The sequence below is a fragment of the Ovis canadensis genome, chromosome 14 (assembly GCF_042477335.2).
Source record: "Ovis canadensis isolate MfBH-ARS-UI-01 breed Bighorn chromosome 14, ARS-UI_OviCan_v2, whole genome shotgun sequence".
Lineage (NCBI taxonomy): Eukaryota > Metazoa > Chordata > Mammalia > Artiodactyla > Bovidae > Ovis > Ovis canadensis.
In genome coordinates, this window is record NC_091258.1 from 79,048,697 (window position 1) to 79,068,306 (window position 19,610).

Here is a 19,610-nt window from a genome sequence, read left to right on the forward strand (position 1 = left end):
GTCCACATTAAAAAAAACCTTAAAAATCTATAAAGAATGTCTACTGAAAAGCAGGTATTTTCAGTACCCAAAAAGGCAAAGGGATTCCCTTGTGGCTCAGCTAGTAAAGAATCTGCCTGCAATGCAGGAGACCTGGGTTTGATCCCTGGGTTGGGAAGATCCCTGGAGAAGGGAATGGCTACCCACTCTGGCCTGGAGAATTCCATGGACTGTATAGTCCATGGGGTCGCAAAAAGTTGGGCGTGACTGAGCGACTTTCACTCACTCAAAAGTCAAAATGAGTATTGAATCAAAACTACACAATGTTAACAGTGTGTGACAAGGTGGATTTTAGGGCAAAGAATATCACTATAGATAAAGAGGACCCCAGGCCTTAGTTGTGGCATGGGGGATCTAGTTCCCTGACCAGGGACTGAACCCAGGCCCCATGCATTGGGAGTATAGAGTCTAACGCTCTGGTGGCACAATTGGATAGCATGCGGTACTTACACAGAGTCTTAACCACTGGACCACTAGGGAAGTCCCAAGAGGGCCTTTTATGCTAAAGAGGTCTACTCATTAAATGGACATAACATTAGGAAATGTTTATTCACCTAATAAAAAGACACAAAGCAAATAAAAAAATAAAAATAAATAGCACAAAGGAAAACATGATAGAACTAAACAGAAAAATAGGAAAATCCACTTTTAGAGTCAGAGATGTCAACAACCCCATTCAAATAATTGACAGAGCAATGCCCATCCCATCAGTAAGGATACAGAAAACTTAGACATTATTAATTACATTAACTTGAGATGACATTTGTAGAAACTCTCCAGCAAACAGGAAAACAATATACATTCATTTCAAGTTAACGTGAAACACAGGATAACCCATATTCTGGGCCATGAAGCAAATACCTATAAATGTAAATAATTCAAGTCATAATGTGTATACTTTGACTATAATGAATTAAATTAGAAATCAATTACCAAAAAAAAAAAGCCCAAACAACATACTTCTAAAAGAACCATGTGTCAGAAGAAATTTAAAACAAAACTGGAAAAGGTTTAAAATAATTTAAATGAAAATACAACATATTAAGTTTTGTGGGAGGTAATTAAAGCAGTTGTTACAGGGTGGTTCTTAGTATTCAGCACCTGTATTAGCAAAAAACCCAAAGGTTTCAAATGAAGGAACTCAGCTTCTATGCTAAAATGTAGTAGAAGAGAAATGAAAGATAATAAAAGCAAAAGGTAACAGTAAAGTCAAAATGAGGGAAAACAAAACAGAAAAATCAGTGAAGTCAAGTACTCTAAGAAGATCAATAAAGCTGATAAATCGCTGATAAAGAAAAAAAAATACAGACATTATCAGTATAAAAATGAGAGGAGGCACCCCTACAGATTCTACAGGTACTCAAGTAATAAGAGAATAGCTTGAAAATTTTGGCTACTTAAAAAACTCCGAGAGATACAAACTACCAAAGCTCACTGTGTGTATAGGTGTGTGTGGGTGGGGTGGGGTAAATTCTATAAACCTAGGTCCACTATGGCTTCCCAAGTGGCGTTAGTGGTAAGCAATCTGCCTGCCAATTCAGCAGATGCAAGAGAGGCAAGATCCCCTGGAGAAGAAAATGGCACCCCACTCCAGTACTCTTGCCTGGAAAATCCCATGGATGGAGGGCCTGGTAGGCTATAGTCCACGGGGTCGCAAAGAGTCAGACATGACTGAGCCACTTCACTACACTACTAAGAGAGGCAAGTTCAATCCCTGGGTTGGGAAGATCCTCTGGAGCAGGAAATGGCAACCCACTCCAGTATTCTTGCCTGGAAAATCCCGTGGACAGAGGAACCTGGTGGTCTACAGAGGGAGAGTCGGACACGACTGAGCGACTAAGCATAGAACAGGTTCACTATGGAATTTTACAGTTAGAAACTTTTCCACAGAATAGACTCCAGGCCTACATACTTCACTGGTCAATTCTATCAAACAAGAAATACTGTCAATTCTTCACAAACTTGTCCAGAAAATTAAAGAGCAGGGGATACTTAACCAACTTATTCTGTAAACCCAACATTACACTGATAGCAACCAAACCCAAGCATTAAAAATATCAGAGCCAAAAAAAAAAAAAAAAGAGAGAGAGAGAGAGACTAATAGCTCTCGTGTCTTGTAAGCATAGATACAAAAATCTTCAACAAGAAAAGTAAACCAGTGTATAAAATTGAACCATGCATAAAAAGAGTAGTGCATCATGATCAAATGGGATTTACCTCAGAAATGCAAGGTTGGTTTAACTTTTGAAATCAGTCAATATGATTCCTCATTAAAAGGCTATACACAAAGGGAAAAAAAGAAAACCTATGATTGTAGTCACCAGTATCCAAGAAATGCTCCCACAAATACCTACCATGTTGCATTCTCACTGTTGTAAAGTGAGTCCCCTTGCACTGTGTACCAGGATTAGTCTGTATTACCCATAGAGTAAGTCAGAAACGGTGGCACATCACTTCCAGGTTAAGGTCATAACAGAAACTGTAGCTTTGTCCTCTTGTTTTGGAACTATTTCTCTAAAGTGGAATACTTTAAGTAAAAGTATGGATGAAAAAGAATGAACTGATACACAGAACACTGATAAATCACAAAATAATTATACAGAGTTAAAAAAAGCCAGAACCATAAAAATACACTTTAAGTTATTCTATACACACATACATTTAAAATTCTAAGAAATGCCAACAAATCTATAGTGACAGAAAGCAAGATGAGTGGTTGCCTAGCAAGGGTGAGGGGAAGAGATACTACAAAAGGAATCAGGAAACTTGGTTTCAAAGGTGCAAATATGTATCAAAACTCAGTGGTAAAGAATCCAACGGGGGTTCAGGGGTTCGATCTCTGGGTCGTAAAGATCCCCTGGAGAAGAAAATGGCAACCTACTGCAGTATTCTGGCCTGGAAAATTCCATGGATAGGAGGACAGAAGCCTGGAAGACTATAATCCATGGGGTCACACACACACACAAAAATCATCAAATTATACATTGTAAATACATGCAATTGCAGAATATTTTCATTCTATTTTGGATAGTAACCATTGCTGTAAGATCGTGAGACACAAATATGAGAGTCCTGAGAATTTCCATAAACCCTCATACCAAAGTCATAGTGATGGACAAGTTTGTGGATACACCTTTAAAAGAGTTACATTCCCTGTAGTTGGCTATGGTCTCCCAACTTCCTATTAATCAGTGTCTCTGTATCAATTATGATTCCTAACTGGTCCTTGTAGGTGACAGTGACATCTGCCTACCAATAATACCCTACTAAATGATAGATGTCAGGGATGCAGACAGGTCCCAGGGAATCAAATTCTGAAACATTCCCTAGGAACAGGGAGCCCAATTCATGCTGTTCCCACATACATCAGAGGCTGTCAAGACCTTGACAACCTGCTCAAGAAGACCCTGGTCACACAAATCATCTCAACATACAGGACACACAATTAGGCCTGCAAAGGCTGGTATTCTTTCCCAGTAGGCCTTGAGCAGCGATGTAAATTAGGCCGAAACTAGAATAAGAGCTGCTCTTTCTTTAATCATTCTGCAAATACCACTGAGACTCAACAGTTGGCGCTCTCACACAAGCTATTCATTCTTTCAGGCTGGCAAGCCCAATTCTGTTCTCAACTCACCCCACAGAGTGAACAAAATTCCCAGGAATAAAGATAGCTTAGAAACTAAGGCATGTGTTGCAAAACCAGAACAATATGAGGCAGATAATTTCCAGGTCAGGTGACTCAGAGGCTGGTCAAACTCATCACGAGGGTCACAAGAGAACAACACAGTCTGAAATATGGACATCTCTGCAGCAACCAGAAGAACCAAGCTTGCATTCTTCTGACTCAAAATGGGTCACACCCATGCTTCCAACAGTAGGGAGCAGGAAGGAGTGAGGATTATCAATAGGGTCAGGCTACCGATGGTGCCCTCTAGGGAAGACAGGAAGAGCAGAGATCTTGCCCATCAAAGCGTCTGGGGTGACATACGCACAATGTGGGGCCCTGCTGTTGCACAGATGTATGGCTTCTTTCAGATGCTGGCAGTGACATGCTTTTGGTGACCTTTCACAGTGACCTTTCACAGTGGCCAAGGCAGGCCAAGGCCTGCCCCCAGAACGCTTCCCACAGAGCTGGCACACAGAAGAATCTCCTCAGGGTGAGAGTTCAAACACGAGGCTCATCTTCTAGCTTATGGCTACTCACAAAGGCTCCTCTTGGAGCCTCTCTCTGGTGTCACTATGTTGAATAAGACAGAGTATTCCCTGCTCTCCTAAGGCCTTTCTCCAGCGTGAACCTTCCAATGTCTGATGAGGGAAGCCCTTTGCCTGAAGGCTTTCCCACACTCACTGCATTTATATGGCCTTTCTCCAGTGTGGATTCTAAGGTGCTGCATAAGCACATGTTTGTGGCTAAAGGCTTTTCCACACTCACTGCACACATACGGCTTCTCACCATTGTGAACTCTCTGGTGGGCAATAAGATCGGAGCTTTGGCTGAAAAACTTCCCACATGCAATGCACTCATAAGGCCGTGCCCCAGTATGAACACTCCAGTGCTTAATGAGTCTGTATTTGTGGCCGAAGTATTTCCCACATTCACTGCACTCATAAGGCCTTTCTCCGGTGTGGATACTCTCATGCTGAACAAGCGTGGATTTATGACTGTAGGCTTTCCCACATTCGCTGCACTTGTAAGGCCGTGCTCCAGTGTGGACTCTCTGGTGTACAATGAGATTAGAGCTATGATTAAACACTTTCCCACATATGCCACACTCGTAAGGCATCTCTCCAGTGTGGATCCTCTGGTGCTGTGCAAGTATGGGTTTGCGGCTAAAGGTTTTCCCACATTCGCTGCACTTATAAGGCCTCTCTCCAGTGTGGACTCTCTGGTGCTGAACAAGTGAGTCCTTGCGGCTGAAGGCCTTCCCACATTCGCTGCACTCATAATGCTTTTGTCCACTGTGAAAGACCTCTGCACAGTGGGTGTCACTTTGTGGGTTCCACTTGCTAAGAGGGTAATGCTGCTGAAACATGCTTGAGCTGGTTGGGAAATCCTCACAACCCTCCCTCGTGGTAAGAGGTGTCTTCAACGACTGGACAGGGCAGCTGCTCACAAGAAGGGCCCTGTGCATGTCCCGCTTGCAGGGTTTCTCTCCACTGTACTGATTGTGGAGGGGGAAGTTTGCACTGAACCCCAGCTGTTTCCCACATGCCACACACAGGTATGGTTTCTGCCCAGGACGTGTTTCTTGGTGCTCAGCCATGTGCAGAACATCTCTCAAGATCGGGCCACATGTCTCACAGGGGTGGGCCTTCTGGGAAGATGGAATCATCTTAGGAATCATGCCCTTAGACACTCTTTTCACAGAAATGCTCTGCTCAAAACGGATCTCATCCTCCTTCATTCCATGCCAACAACCTGAAAGCAGACAAATGGTGGTAAAGTACACAGTGACACTGGTGGGAAGGGGCAGTTATTACAGATGTGTGTTTATCAAAACTAAGACTGAGGTCTGCCTCAGGACAAAAGGCCAGGGTGCAAGTTGAGTAAAGGGCTGCTCCACAGTCTTGGCATCTAAAGGTCACAGGCTGGAAGCAGCCTTGATGGGGAGAGGACACAGATCTGATGAACAGCCCAGAAAGAGCCAGGATCCCCAATGAAATTATCCACAAATGCATTGTAGGAAGGCCTTGGTTGCTGGGGAGACATGCAGAAGAAGAGTGTGTTTACTAAACAGCTACAAATGAATAGAATAGCTGGTATTTAAGAATTATTTGAAGAACATGCACCTCTCTTGACACACAAAGCATATAAGCCAGTGTTGGAGAGCAGTACAGAGGAAGCAGTGGAGAGGAACAGCTGAGATGTGGGCAGAGGTGAGGAACTGCCAAAGGCCAAAGGTCACAGCATAAAAGGTAAGTGTGTAAACAGGGCAGTAAAGACAGGAATGAAGTGTGGGCAGTGGCCTTGGCACTTAAACCACTGTGGGCACTGAGAGGCTGGAGAGTGACCAGAACCCAGCCTGACATCACATTTTCCCCAGCTCCCACTCACCAGGGCCACCTGCACTCTGAGCCTCTCTGGTCAGGGCTGGAGTTGTGTCGGCCCAGTCAGAGACCCAGGGCTCCCTGCCAAGCTCCTGTGGGGAAACCCCATGGGACATAGAAGATGCATATCCTAAGGAAAAGACAGGACAGGTAAATGGCCAGCACAGGTGTGGGTGACCCACCCCTCAGAGAAGAAACCTAAATATCATGAAAATAACTCTGAAGTATTGTCTTGCAGGAATAGCCTAGTGGTCCCAACAAGCAGTGATTGTACTGGGTCCTTGGGATTCCTGATACAGGTAGGCTATGAGAAATGTCAGCTAGAGGAAGGGGGCACAATCTGGGGCACAAGAGTGCCATGGATCTAGACAGAGGCACCCAATCAGGGAGAGGACAAACTGGACGTGATCCACTGGGTAACAACTGGACACTTCATGCCTGCATTCCTCCATGCAAGCCTTCAGGGCAGCAGGTAGTGGGACCACTCAGAAACCAGAGGTGCTAGAGCCCACAGTTCACACCTGGCACCCACGGCACCTACTTCAAGGAACCAGGGCAGGTGGTGGTACTGCCTATGGCTCTGATCTAGGAAACAGGGAAGGGGGAGAGCCCAGTCCAGGCACTGCAGGGGAGAAGAGGGCCTTACCCAGTGAGGCCATCAGTGCATAGTTCTCCAACATCACTTCGTGGTACAAGAGCCTCTGAGCCTCATCAAGGAGCCCCCACTCCTCCTGGGAGAAGGACACGAACACGTCCTCAAAGGTCACATTCCCCTGCCATAATGGGGAGAGCAGTCTGTGAGCAGTCTCCTTCTCAAGGGTCCCATCTGCCCCCACAGAACTCCCCTGACCATTCCTTCCCATCCAGCTCCTCAACTCAGAGGAAACACCAGCACCAGGTGCCATATATGTCTGCTCTCTCCTCAGGGTCCCGTTGATCACTGTCCACCCACAGCAACAATGGGCAGGTGGGGCAGAAAGGCCTGTCTAAACTCTGGGGCTGGTATGGTGCACAGCACCCCCCCCCACCTCCTTCCAGCCAGTTCTTTGAAAGTTGCTAAAATCATGATTACCAGACAATCAAAGTTAGGCTCATCTTTCTTCCTTAAGCCCCCCAAACCAGGGCCCAAGGGCCATCAACTCACACTCCTTTTCCACATGCACATTGTTCTTCTGGATCACTCTCTCACAACTCTGGTCGCTTACCCAGTTATTGGCCTTCATCATCACCTTCTTACAGGGCTTTCCTTGTGGCTCAGACGGTAAAGCGTCTGCCTACACTGTGGGAGACCCAGGTTCGAGCCCTCGGTCTGGAAGATCCTCTGGAGAAGGAAATGGCAACCCACTCCAGTACTCTTGCCTGGAAAATCCCATGGACGGAGGAGCCTGGTAGGCTACAGTCCATGGGGTCGCAAAGAGTTGGACACGACTGAGCGACTTCACTTCACTTCATCACCTTCCTAGCTCATTAACTGCCCCCCAGAGAGCAAAGCCTGCTGGGTAATGTAGTTCACATGCCACCAAACCTTGAGGAAATCAACAGGTAATAGATGCAGAGCTGGCACGCAGCCATTTGCAGGCACCCTTTACTGAGTAACCATTACCAGGCAACCATTCCTGGGAGACTGCAGGAGGGTGTTGCAGCCTGGAGCAGAGACCAACACCTTGCTGCATGACTCCAGGGTGCGGCAAAATGCGCCCTCTTGACTGTCCTGGTAAGTATGCCAAACGGTCGGGTGGGACGTGCTCTCTGCTCTGCTCACTGCCTGCCCCTAAGTCTGTCCCGAAGGAAACAAAACAAGATGTTCCTAATCAACAGCAGAGTCATAACTTTACTCCCTCTTTATGGTGCGCTGATCAAACTACCCAATATAGCTATTCCCTAATGATCTCATGTGACTTCTGCCAATAAAAGTGCGGGCTGAAAGGAGCCGTTTTGTCTTTCTGTCATGGAGCGCAGGAGGGCCCCCTGACTCCCTGCTTGCCAGATTATATGTGTCTGTTTTTTCCTTACATGCTCACTGTATCAGGTATTTCTCACCCGCTGTGCTGGACGTGGCAGGAGCGTACTGTTGTGTTGTTGTAGTTTCTCCCTTGTAAACCTATGTACATGCCATCTTCTACTTTTTGGATGTCTCTCTCCTGAACCCCTTCATATAACCTCAGCCCCATGTCCAGCAGCTCACTGGCTACCTCAAGGGTTCTCTGGCACATCTCAGATTCTCCACGTGGCCACAAATAAAGTACTGATACCCATATGCAGAGTTACTTCTACCACTAACTTGCCCGCCTCGATGGCGCTTCTACCCTTCTGACTGATATGGCCCAACACCTTGGGGCTGTCTCTTTCTTACACAGAAAAGCTGACCCAATCACTTCTTCCGTCTACACAGCGACCCCTCTGGCCCAACCATTTGTTACAACTCGCCTGGAATACACAAGCAGCCTTCTCCCCAGTCTTTCTCCTCACCTCTATCCTAATTCCCTCAACCCTCGCCACATAGCCTGTTCTCCACTTGGAATTCAGAGTTGTCTTTGTTGCTGTTTAGTCACTAAGCTGTGCCCAACTCTTTGCAAACACATGGATTGTAGCCCGCCAGGCTTCTCTGTCCATGGGATTTCCCAGGCAAGAACACTGGAGTGGATTGCCATTTCCTTCTCCAAGGGATCTTCCCAACCCAGGGACCAAACATGGCATCTACAGGGAAGCTGTGAAAACCCAGATCAGATCACCTCCCTCCTCTGCTCCACATCTGCCATGGCTACACCACCTTCATAACAGAGGCCTAGCTTCTCAATTGGCCATTTCAGGCCTGACTCCTGTTGCCAGACTTGGTGAAGATCTGTAGTTTTTTTTTTTTAATTCCCAATTCAATCTCACCATCAGGTATGCTGGTTCCTGTGCCTGGAACAAACTTCCACACCTTATTCCAATGGTCCCCAGGAGTCAGTGCCCTGCCATATAACCCCTGGACTGGACTGAGAACTCTGAGCTTGGTGTTTCTCAGGGGTCCTCAAACTCAAGAGCTGGGAGAGTACAAGGTAACGTGTTCTATGAAACCACAATCCTGGAGCCCTGATGGGTGAAGGTGAAGGTGGAATCGATGAGAGACTGGATATCCTCGTCTCACTGTATCTGCTGCTGCTGCTGCTAAGTCGCTTCAGTCGTGTCCGACTCTGTGCGACCCCATAGACGGAAGCCCACCAGGCTCCCCCATCCCTGGGATTCTCGAGGCAAGAACACTGGAGAGGGTTGCCATTTCCTTCTCCAGTGCATGAAAGTGAAAAGTGAAAGTGAAGTCGCTCAGTGGTGTCCGACTCTATCGACCCCATGGACTGCAGCCTACCAGGCTCCTCCACCCATGGGATTCTCCAGGCAAGAGTACTGGAGTGGGGTGCCATTGCCTTCTCCGCGTCTCACTGTATAAATCCCATAATTACTTCTGAGATCGGGGAACCTGTAGGTACAGGGAAACTGTGAGAGAAAAGCAACCACGAAATAGCCACAAGAGAGCCTCAGGCCTCTGTGCTGCTGCTGCTGCTCGGCCATAAGGATCTGGAGCTGACAGTCTACCCTGTGTGCCGCAGTCCTCTAGGCCATCTAACAACTGCGTGGCCTTGGACTATCTCTCAACATTTCGAGGCTCCACTGTCCTCACTAACGTCAAGTCTGTTCACACCTGGACAGTCTACATTTTAAACCATCATATATGGTCTCGTTGTTTAGAACCTTCCGTGCTCCCATCACCTTCAGAATGAAGGCACAGCTGCTCAAACCCTCTGATCTTTTCAGACACCAAGGACTCAGACTCCAGGTTTCCCAAATGCTCTGCACATTCCGGCCCCAACTTCTGTAACGTCCTGTCATCCCATCACGCGCGGTGTCAGAAACGTCCGCCCAAGAGCGCCCCCACAGTCGGGACACAGGGCCCAGCGCTGCGCGGCTCTGAGGCTTCCCTCATTCGAGGCTTCAGGATTCAGAGGCGGAGGTCGAGGGAGGAGCCGGGGGCGCAGCACCCACCTGCGCCGGGTCCGTCAGCACCGCGGCCGCCATCGGCACCTGCGGACCGGGGAAGGCGAGTAGCTGCAGAGAGGCTCCGGCGGCCGGGTCACCCGAGCAGTGCCACCACCAATCCTCAGGTCCGCTTCTGTTTAGGGCAGCAACGCCTCTCACGTTTCCCCATCGCGTCACCCCGTGTGTGACGTAACCTTCTGGATACGGATCTGGTGGATTAATCCGAAAGCAAACAATATGTCCGCCCAAGACGGGAACAGGAAGTCCCGCTCAGGCATCGTCCCTATGAACGGAAACGCCCCTTTCGTGGGGCCTCATTGGCCCAGAGCTGCCGGGGCTCCTGGGTAATATAGTTCCCACAGCACCAACGATGAAATGGGGCATTGGCGCCACCTCCAGGTCACAAGTGGAGCTACCTAGCTAACGCCGCCTGGAAAAGGTTTCTTTCAGTTTGAGGATTAGGCAGAGTTTGAGGTCATGGAAAAAGCAAGAGAGTTCCAGAAAAACATCTATTTCTGCTTTATCGACTATGCAAAAGCCTTTGACTCTGTGTATCACAATAAACTGTGGGAAATTCTGAAAGAAATGGGAGTACCAGAGCACCTGACCTGGCTCTTGAGAAACCTATATGCAGGTGAGGAAGCAACAGTTAGAACTGGACATGGAACAACAGACTGGTTCCAAATAGGAAAAGGAGTATGTCAAGGCTGTATATTGTCACCCTGCTTATTTAACTTCTATGCAGAGTACATCATGAGAAACGCTGGACTGGAAGAAACACAAGCTGGAATCAAGATTGGCAGGAGAAATATCAACAACCTCAGATGTGCAGATGACATCACCCTTATGGCAGAAAGTGAAGAGGAGCTAAAAAGCCTCTTGATGAAAGTGAAAGAGGAGAGTGGAAAAATTTGGCTTAAAGCTCAACATTCAGAGAACTAAGATCATGGTATCTGGTCCCATCACTTCATGGGAAATAAATGGGAAAACAGTGGAAACAGTGTCAGACTTTATGTTTTGGGGCTCCAAAATCACTGCAGATGGTGACTGCAGCCATGGAATTAAAAGACGCTTACTCTTTGGAAGGAAAGTTATGACAAATCTAGATAGCACATTGAAAAGCAGAGACATTACTTTGCCAACAAAGATCTGTCTAGTCAAGGCTATGGTTTTTCCAGTGGTCATGTATGGATGTGAGAGTTGGACTGTGAAGAAACCTGAGTGCCGAAGAATCGATGCTTTTGAACTGTGGTGTTGGAGAAGACTCTTGAGAGCCCCTTGGACTGCAAGGAGATCCTATCCAGTCCATTTTAAAGGAGATCAATCCTGGGTGTTCATTGGAATGACTGATGCTAAAGTTGAAACTCCAATACTTTGGCCACCTCATGCGAAGAGTTGACTCATTGGCAAAGACTCTGATGCTGGGAGGGACTGAGGGCAGGAGGAGAAGGGGAAGACAGAGGATGAGATGGCTGGATGGCATCACCGACTTGATTCACATGAGTTTGGGTGAACTCCGGGAGTTGGTGATGGACAGGGAGGCCTGGCTTGCTGCAGTTCATGTTGTCGCAAAGAGACACAACTGAGCAACTGGACTGAAGTGACTGAAGGTATGGGAAAGTCATTCTGGCTTATACAATAATTTAACTCGGACTTTAGGCTAACCAAGACAGCCTGTTGGTGGCTTATCCAATATTCACTGCATATCTGCATTAGTTATTAAAGAAAAGAACACACTGACCTGAAGTAAAGACTGTCTGTTTTTGAGATAAAAACATCTCCCCTTCCTGGGATGCCAAAGCTAGGACTCCTTTGATGATAAAATTCCTTTGCCAGGTGCCAAGGCCATATTGAGTAGTGTATGCGCTGATGTGGTTTTTGGTTTGCTTTTGTTTTGGGGGATCTTTGACTACGTCATCGCCTACATTCAGAACTCAGTCTTTGCTTCATCACCAAGTTTTTTATATTGGGCATCACACTGGCAAAGGAAACTTGGTAACATATAATTGGTTCACTCTAAGGAAACCACTTTCTTGCGGTCCTCAAGATCCGCTTTAAGTCCTTCAAGAGAATGAAAGACTGGAGCACCAGCTGTGCAGGGACATTGAAATACAAGCCCATTTACAGTAAGGATGGTCTCTACATGAGTCTGGCAGAGTTCCTCACTACTGCTCCACCATCATCTCTGCAGCTCTATTACTCAATGCAAGTCCATGTGGCCCACAAAGAGTGAGGCCAACTTATACCAAAATGTAGGAGTTTGGAGCAGTAAAAGGTTCACTGCAGAGACAGATAAGGAGATGGATGTCTCATGCCCCAAACCCCAGACTCCCTAAAATCTTAAGAAAAACTGAAAAGTGAGGGGGGGGTTGTGGTTAGTTGTGTTGAGTAGAAGACATGAGTGTTGAGGGGAGGCCTGGCTGAAAGGGATGCAAGCTGATCTCTTAACTCCACCCCAGACACACCCAGGAGAGCTCGCACACATGCTACGAAATAACTGCAGCGACTTTTCAACTGCTACACATGTGCCCTAGGCACACAATGGATACAAAATGACCACAGCAGCTCTCTAACCTTGGGTAGTTAGGCAGTTAGTAGCTGATACAGGGTTTATGAATATTCTACATCTAATTATCACAGGTGGAATTATGGGGAGATATAAACAACATAGCCTGCTGTTATATAACTTATAATTGTTAATCAGCCTTGAGCGTATTCCCATTTGTATTCCCTTTCATTAATTTGCGGTGGGTACAAGCCCTACATTGCACAGGACATAACCAAAAGGAGGAGCTGTTGTTGTTGCTCAGCCTTTGTTCCAAGGAGCAAATTTTGTTTAATTTTATGGCTGCAGCCATCAACTGCAGTGATTCTGGAGCCCCTGAAAAATAAAGTCTGTCGCTGTTTCCATTGTTCAGTTCAGTTCAGTTAGTTGCTCAGTTGTGTCTGACTCTGTGACCCCATGGACTGCAGCATGCCAGGCCTCCCTGTCCATCACCAACTCCTGGGGTTTACCCAAACTCATGTTCATTGAGTTGGTGATGCCATCCAACCATCTCATCCTCTGTTGTCCCCTTCTCCTCCTGCCTTCAATCTTTCCCAGCATCAGGGTCTTTTCAAATGAGTCAGATCTTTGCATCAGGTGGCCAAAGTATTGGAGTTTCAGCTTCAACATCAGTCCTTCCATTGTTACCTCATCTATTTGCCATGAAGTGATGGGACCAGATGCTACGATCCTAGTTTTTTGAATGTTGAGTTTCAAGCCAGCTTTTTCACTCTCTTCTTTCACTTTCATCAAGAGGCTCTACAGTTTCTCTTTGCTTTCTGCTATAGAGTGGAATCATTTACATATATGAGGTTGTTGGTATTTCTCCTGTAAACCTTGATTCCAGCTTGTGCTTCATCCAGCCTGGCATTTCGCATCTTGTACTCTCTATATAAATTAAATAAACGGGGGGTGGGGTGGGGGGGCACAATATACAGCCTTGATGTCCTCCTTTCCCAATTTGGAACCAGTCTGATGTTCCATGTCTGGTTCTGTTGCTTCTTCACCTTCATACAGGTTTCTCAGGAGGCAAGTAAGATGGTCTGGTATTCCCATCTTTTAAGAATTTTCCACAATCTGTTGTGACCCACACGGTCAAAGGCTTTAGCATAGTCACTGAAGCAGAAGTACATGTTTTTCTGGAATTATCTTGCTTTTTCTATGACCCAACGGATGTTGGCAATTTGATCTCTGGCTCCTCTGCCTTTACTTAATCCAGCTTGAACATCTGGCAGTTCTCACTTCACATACTGTTGAAGTCTAGCTTGGAGAATTTTTAATATTATTTTGCTAGCATGTGAAATAAGAGCAATTGTGTGGTAGTTTGAACATACTTTGGCATTGCCCTTCTTTGGGGTTGGATTGAAAACTGACCTCTTTAAGTCCTGTGGCCACTGCTGAGTTTTCCAAATTTGCTGGCATATTGAGTGCAGCAATTTCACAGCATCATCTTTTAGGATTTGAAATAGTTCAACTTTGAAAAGACCCTGATGCTTGGAAAGATTGAGGGCAGGAGGAGAAGGGAACAACAGAGGGTGAGATGGTTGGATGGCATCACCGACTCAAGGGATGAGAGTTTGAATAAACTCTGGGAGTTGATGATGGACAGGGAGGCCTGGCGTGCTGCAGTACGTGGGGTTGCAAAGACTTGGACATGACTGAGTGACTGAACATAACTGAATTCCTTCACCTCCACTAGCTTTGTTCGTAGTGATGCTTCCTAAGGCCCACTTGACTTTGCATTCCAGGATGTCTGGCTCTGGGTGATTGATCACACCATCGTGGTTATCTGGGTCTTCAGTTCAGTTCAGTTCAGTCGCTCAGTCGTGTCTGACTCTTTGTGACCCCATGAATCTCAGCACGCCAGGCCTCCCTGTCCATCACCAACTCCCGGAGTTCACTCAGACTCACGTCCATCGAGTCCGTGATGCCATCCAGCCATCTCATCCTCTGTCGTCCCCTTCTCCTCATGCCCCCAATCCCTCCCAGCATCAGAGTCTTTTCCAATGAGTCAGCTCTTCTCATGAGGTGTCCAAAGTACTGGAGCTTCAGCTTTAGCATCATTCCTTCAAAAGAAATCCCAGGGTTGATCTCCTTCAGAATGGACTGGTTGGATCTCCTTGCAGTTCAAGGGACTCTCAAGAGTCTTCTCCAACACCACAGTTCAAAAACATCAATTCTTCGGCGCTCAGCCTTCTTCACAGTCCAACTCTCACATCCATACATGACCACAGGAAAAACCATAGCCTTGACTAGATGGACCTTAGTTGGCAAAGTAATGTCTCTGCTTTTGAATATACTATCTAGGTTGGTCATAACTTTTCTTCCAAGGAGTAAGTGTCTTTTAATTTCATGGCTGCAATCACCATCTGCAGTGATTTTGGAGCCCCCCCAAAATAAAGTCTGACACTGTTTCCACTGTTTCCCCATCTATTTCCCATGAAGTGATGGGACCGGATGCCATGATCTTCGTTTTCTGAATGTTGAGCTTTAAGCCAACTTTTTCGCTCTCCTCTTTGACTTTCATCAAGAGGCTTTATAGCTCCTCTTCACTTTCTGCCATAAGGGTGGTGTCTGCATATCTGAGGTTATTGATATTTCTCCCGGCAATCTTGATTCCAGCTTGTGTTTCTTCCAGTCCAGCGTTTCTCATGATGTACTCTGCATATGAGTTAAGTAAGCAGGGTGACAATATACAGCCTTGACGTACTCCTTTTCCTATTTGGAACCAGTCTGTTGTTCCATGTCCAGTTCTAACTGTTGCTTCCTGACCTGCATACAGATTTCTCAAGAGGCAGGTCAGGTGGTCTGGTATTCCCATCTCTCTCAGAATTTTCCACAGTTTATTGTGATCCACACAAAGGCTTTGGCATAGTCAATAAAGCAGAAATAGATGTTTTTCTGGAACTCTCTTGCTTTTTCCATGATCCAGCGGATGTTGGAAATTTGATCTCTGATTCCTCTGCCTTTTCTAAAACCAGCTTGAACATCAGGGAGTTCACAGTTCACGTATTGCTGAAGCCTGGCTTGGAGAATTTTGAGCATTACTTCACTAATATGTGAGATGAGTGCAATTGTGCAGTAGTTTGAGCATTCTTCAGCATTGCCTTTCTTTGGGATTGGAATCAAAACTGACTTTTTCCAGTGCTGTGGCCACTGCTGAGTTTTCCAAATTTGCTGGCATATTGAGTGCAGCACTTTCACAGCATCATCTTTCACGATTTGAAACAGCTCAACTGGAATTCCATCACCTCCACTAGCTTTGTTCGTGGTGATGCTTTCTAAGGCCCACTTGACTTCATATTCCAAGATGTCTGGCTCTAGATTAGTGATCACATCATCATGATTATCTTGGTCATGAAGATCTTTTTTGTACAGTTCTTCCATGTATTCTTGCCACCTCTTCTTAATATCTTCTGCTTCTGTTAGGTCCATACCATTTCTGTCCTTTATCAAGCCCATCCTTGCATGAAATATTCCCTTGGGTATCTCTAATTTTCTTGAAGAGATCTCTAGTCTTTCCCATTCTGTTGTTTTCCCCTATTTCTTTGCATTGATCGCTGAAGAAGGCTTTCTTATCTCTTCTTGCTATTCTTTGGAACTCTGCATTCAGATGCTTATATCTGTCCTTTTCTCCTTTGCTTTTTGCTTCTCTTCTTTTCACAGCTATTTGTAAGGCCTCCCCAGACAGCCATTTTGCTTTTTTGCATTTCTTTTCCATGGGGATGGTCTTGCTCCCTGTCTGCTGTACAATGTCATGAACCTCTGTCCATAGTTCATCAGGCACTCTATCAGATCTAGTGCCTTAAATCTATTTCTCACTTCCACTGTATAATCATAAGGGATTTGATTTAGGTCATACCTGAATGGTCTAGTGGTTTTCCCTACTTTCTTCAATTTAAGTCTGAATTTGGCAATAAGGAGTTCATGATCTGAGCCACAGTCAGCTCCCGGTCTTGTTTTTGTTGACTGTATAGAGCTTCTCCATCTTTGGCTGCAAAGAATATAATCAATCTGATTTCGCTGTTGACCATCTGGTGATGTCCATGTATAGAGTCTTGTCTTGGGTTGTTGGAAGAGGTTGTTTGCTATGACCAGTGCATTTTCTTGGCAAAACTCGATTAGTCTCTGCCCTGGTTCATTCCGCATTCCAAGGCCAAATTTGCCTGTTACTCCAGGTGTTTCTTGACTTCCTACTTTTGCATTCAGTCCCCTATAATGAAAAGGATATCTTTTTGGGGTGTTAGTTCTAAAAGGTCTTGTAGATCTTCATGAAACCGTTCAATTTCAGCTTCTTCAGCATTACTCATTGGGGCATAGACTTGGATAACTGTGATATTGAATGGTTTGCCTTGGAAACGAACAGAGATCATTCTGTTGTTTTTGAGATTGCATCCAAGTACTGCATTTTGGACTCTTTTGTTGACCATGATGGCTACTCCATTTCTTCTGAGGGATTCCTGCCCGCAGTAGTAGATATAATGGTCATGTGAGTTAAATTCACCCATTCCAGTCCATTCTAGTTCGCTGATTCCTAGAATGTCGACGTTCACTCTTGCCATCTCCTGTTTGACCACTTCCAATTTGCCTTGATTCGTGGACCTGACATTCCAGGTTCCTATGCAATATTGCTCTTTACAGCATCGGATGTTGCTTCAATCACCAGTCACATCCACAGCTGGGTATTGCTTTTGCTTTGGCTCCATCCCTTCATTCTTTCTGGAATTATTTCTCCACTGAGCTCCAGTAGCATATTGGGCACCTAATGACCTGGGGAGTTCCTCTTTTGGTATCCTATCATTTGCCTTTTCATACTGTTCATGGGGTTCTCAAGGCAAGAATACTGAAGTGGCTTGCCATTCCCTTCTCCAGTGGACATGCTCTGTCAGACCTCTCCACCATGACCCGTCCGTCTTGGGTTGCCCCACAGGCATGGCTTGGTTTCATTGAGTTAGACAAGGCTGCGGTCCTCGTGTGATTATATTGACTAGTTTTCTGTGAGTATGGTTTCAGTGTGTCTGCCCTCTGATGCCCTCTTGCAGCACCTACCATCTTACTTGTGTTTCTCTTACCTGGGTCTTTAAGACCTTTATTTATTTATTTATTTTGTATAGTTCTGCGTATTCTTGCCACCTCTCCTTAATGTCTTCTGCTTCTGTTAGGTCCATACTGTTTATTTCGTTCGTTGTGCCCTTCTTTGCATGAAAATGTTGCCTTGGTAGTTCTAATTTTCTTGAAGAGTTCTCTAGTCTTCCCATTCTATTGTTTTCCTCTATTTCTTTGCATTATTCACTTATGAAGTCTTTCTTATCTCTCCTTGCTATTCTTTGGAACTCTGCATTCGAATGGGTATATCTTTCCTTTTCTCCTTTGCCTTTAGCTTATCTTCTTTTTTCAGCTGTTTGTAAGTCCTCCTCAGGCAATCATTTTGCCTTTTTTCATTTATTTTTCTTGGGGATGGTTTTGATCACTGCCTCCTGTACAATGTTAAAAACCTCTGTCCATAGTTCTTCAGGCACTCTATCAGATCTAATCCCTTGAATCTATTTGTCACTTCCACTGTATAATGGTAAGGGATTTGACCTAGGTCATACCTGAATGGCCTAGTGATTTTCCATACTTTCTTCAAGTTTCAATTTGGCAATAAGGAATTCTTGATGTGAGCCACAGTCAGCTTCCAGTCTTGTTTTTGCTGACTGTATAGAGCTTCTCCATCTATGGCTGCAAAGAATATAATCAATCTGATTTTGGTACTGACCATCTGGTGATGTCCATGTGTAGAGTTGTCTCTTGTGTTGTTGGAAGAGGGTATTTGCTATGACCAATGCGTTCTCTTGGGAAAACTGTTAGCCTTTACTCTGTTTCATTTTGTACTCCAGGGCCAAATTTGCCTGTTACTCCAGGTATCTCTTGACTTCCTATTTTTGCATTCCAGCCCCCTGTAATGAAAAGGACATGTTTTTTTTGGTGTTAGTTCTAGGTGTTATAGGCCTTCATAGAACCATTCACCTTCAGCTTCTTTGACATTAGTGGTTGGGGCATAGACTTGGATTCTGTGATATTGAATGGTTTGCCTTGAAAATGAACTAAGATCATTCTTTCATTTTTGAGATTGCACCCAAGTGCTGCATTTCAGACTCTTATGTTGACTATAAGGGCTGCTCCATTTCTTTTAAGGGCTTCTTGCCCACAGCAGTAGATATAATGGTCATTTGAATTAAATTTGTCCATTCCAGCCCATTTTAGTTATCTGATAGTTAGCTGATGCCTAAAAAGGAGAAGACTGGAAGTATAAAAGGGGAAAGCCAAGAGGGCTTGACTGGAAGGATGAGGAGGACTCCTTTGGGTGTGTGAAACTAATAAAAAATCTCTCTGAGCCTGAACCAGGCTGTAACTTGTCTGTTCTACACCTTTTGGTCCATTGGTCCAAATTTTTGTTGTGACGAGACTAGAATTGAGGAAGAGAAATACACCAGCCTGACAGTTGTTGCAAACTTTTGGTTTCAGATCACTTGTTCTTGAGATCAAGTCATGGTCAAATGATGTTTCTATAAACCTACATCCGATGAATAAATTCTCTGTTAGGACAAGAAAGGGCAAGAGCCCAGGGCACAACTTTCACCCTCCAAGGTCTAGGTCCTCGGTGATGAGCGGAGAGTTCCTGCTTGGGCCCATAATCCTGTCAGGGAACATTCATCCAGCGCCCAATCTGGGTCCTCCTGCCAGCGTCCAGGCTGGGCAACAGAGGCAGGTTTTAGCAGACAGTGCACTCAAGGTCAGGTCCCCAGACTCAGCACAGCTATCATCACTGAGGGAGCCAGGTGCCCAGGACCCAACTAGCTCTCAGGCTCCTCAGATGCCCCAATGGGAGTGGAGTGTACATGCGTCCCAGGTCCTGCGGACTGCAACCCATGCACACTGCTGCTGCCACCAGGTCACGGAGGCAGGGATGGCAGAGAGGTTC

The 19,610-nt window shown here is 45.6% G+C and overlaps 1 protein-coding gene across 2 annotated transcripts; it reads right to left on the reverse strand.

Annotated features, from left to right (window-relative positions):
- Window positions 1-563: 563 nt before the first annotated feature.
- ZNF772 (zinc finger protein 772) lies at window positions 564-10,363 on the reverse strand. 2 transcript variants are annotated; one of them, XM_069552190.1, is made up of 4 exons: window positions 10,108-10,353; window positions 6,734-6,860; window positions 6,095-6,217; window positions 564-5,458 (listed from the first exon to the last, which is right to left on the reverse strand). In XM_069552190.1, the coding sequence occupies exons 1-4, from the start codon at window positions 10,138-10,140 to the stop codon at window positions 4,311-4,313; spliced, it is 1,431 nt and encodes a 476-aa protein (XP_069408291.1). In that variant the 5' UTR covers window positions 10,141-10,353; the 3' UTR covers window positions 564-4,310. The 2 variants fall into 2 exon arrangements, with proteins under 2 accessions (XP_069408291.1, XP_069408292.1); XM_069552191.1 differs by lacking the exon at window positions 6,095-6,217 and having other exon boundaries at window positions 10,108-10,363.
- Between the last annotated feature and the right edge of the window lie 9,247 nt (window positions 10,364-19,610).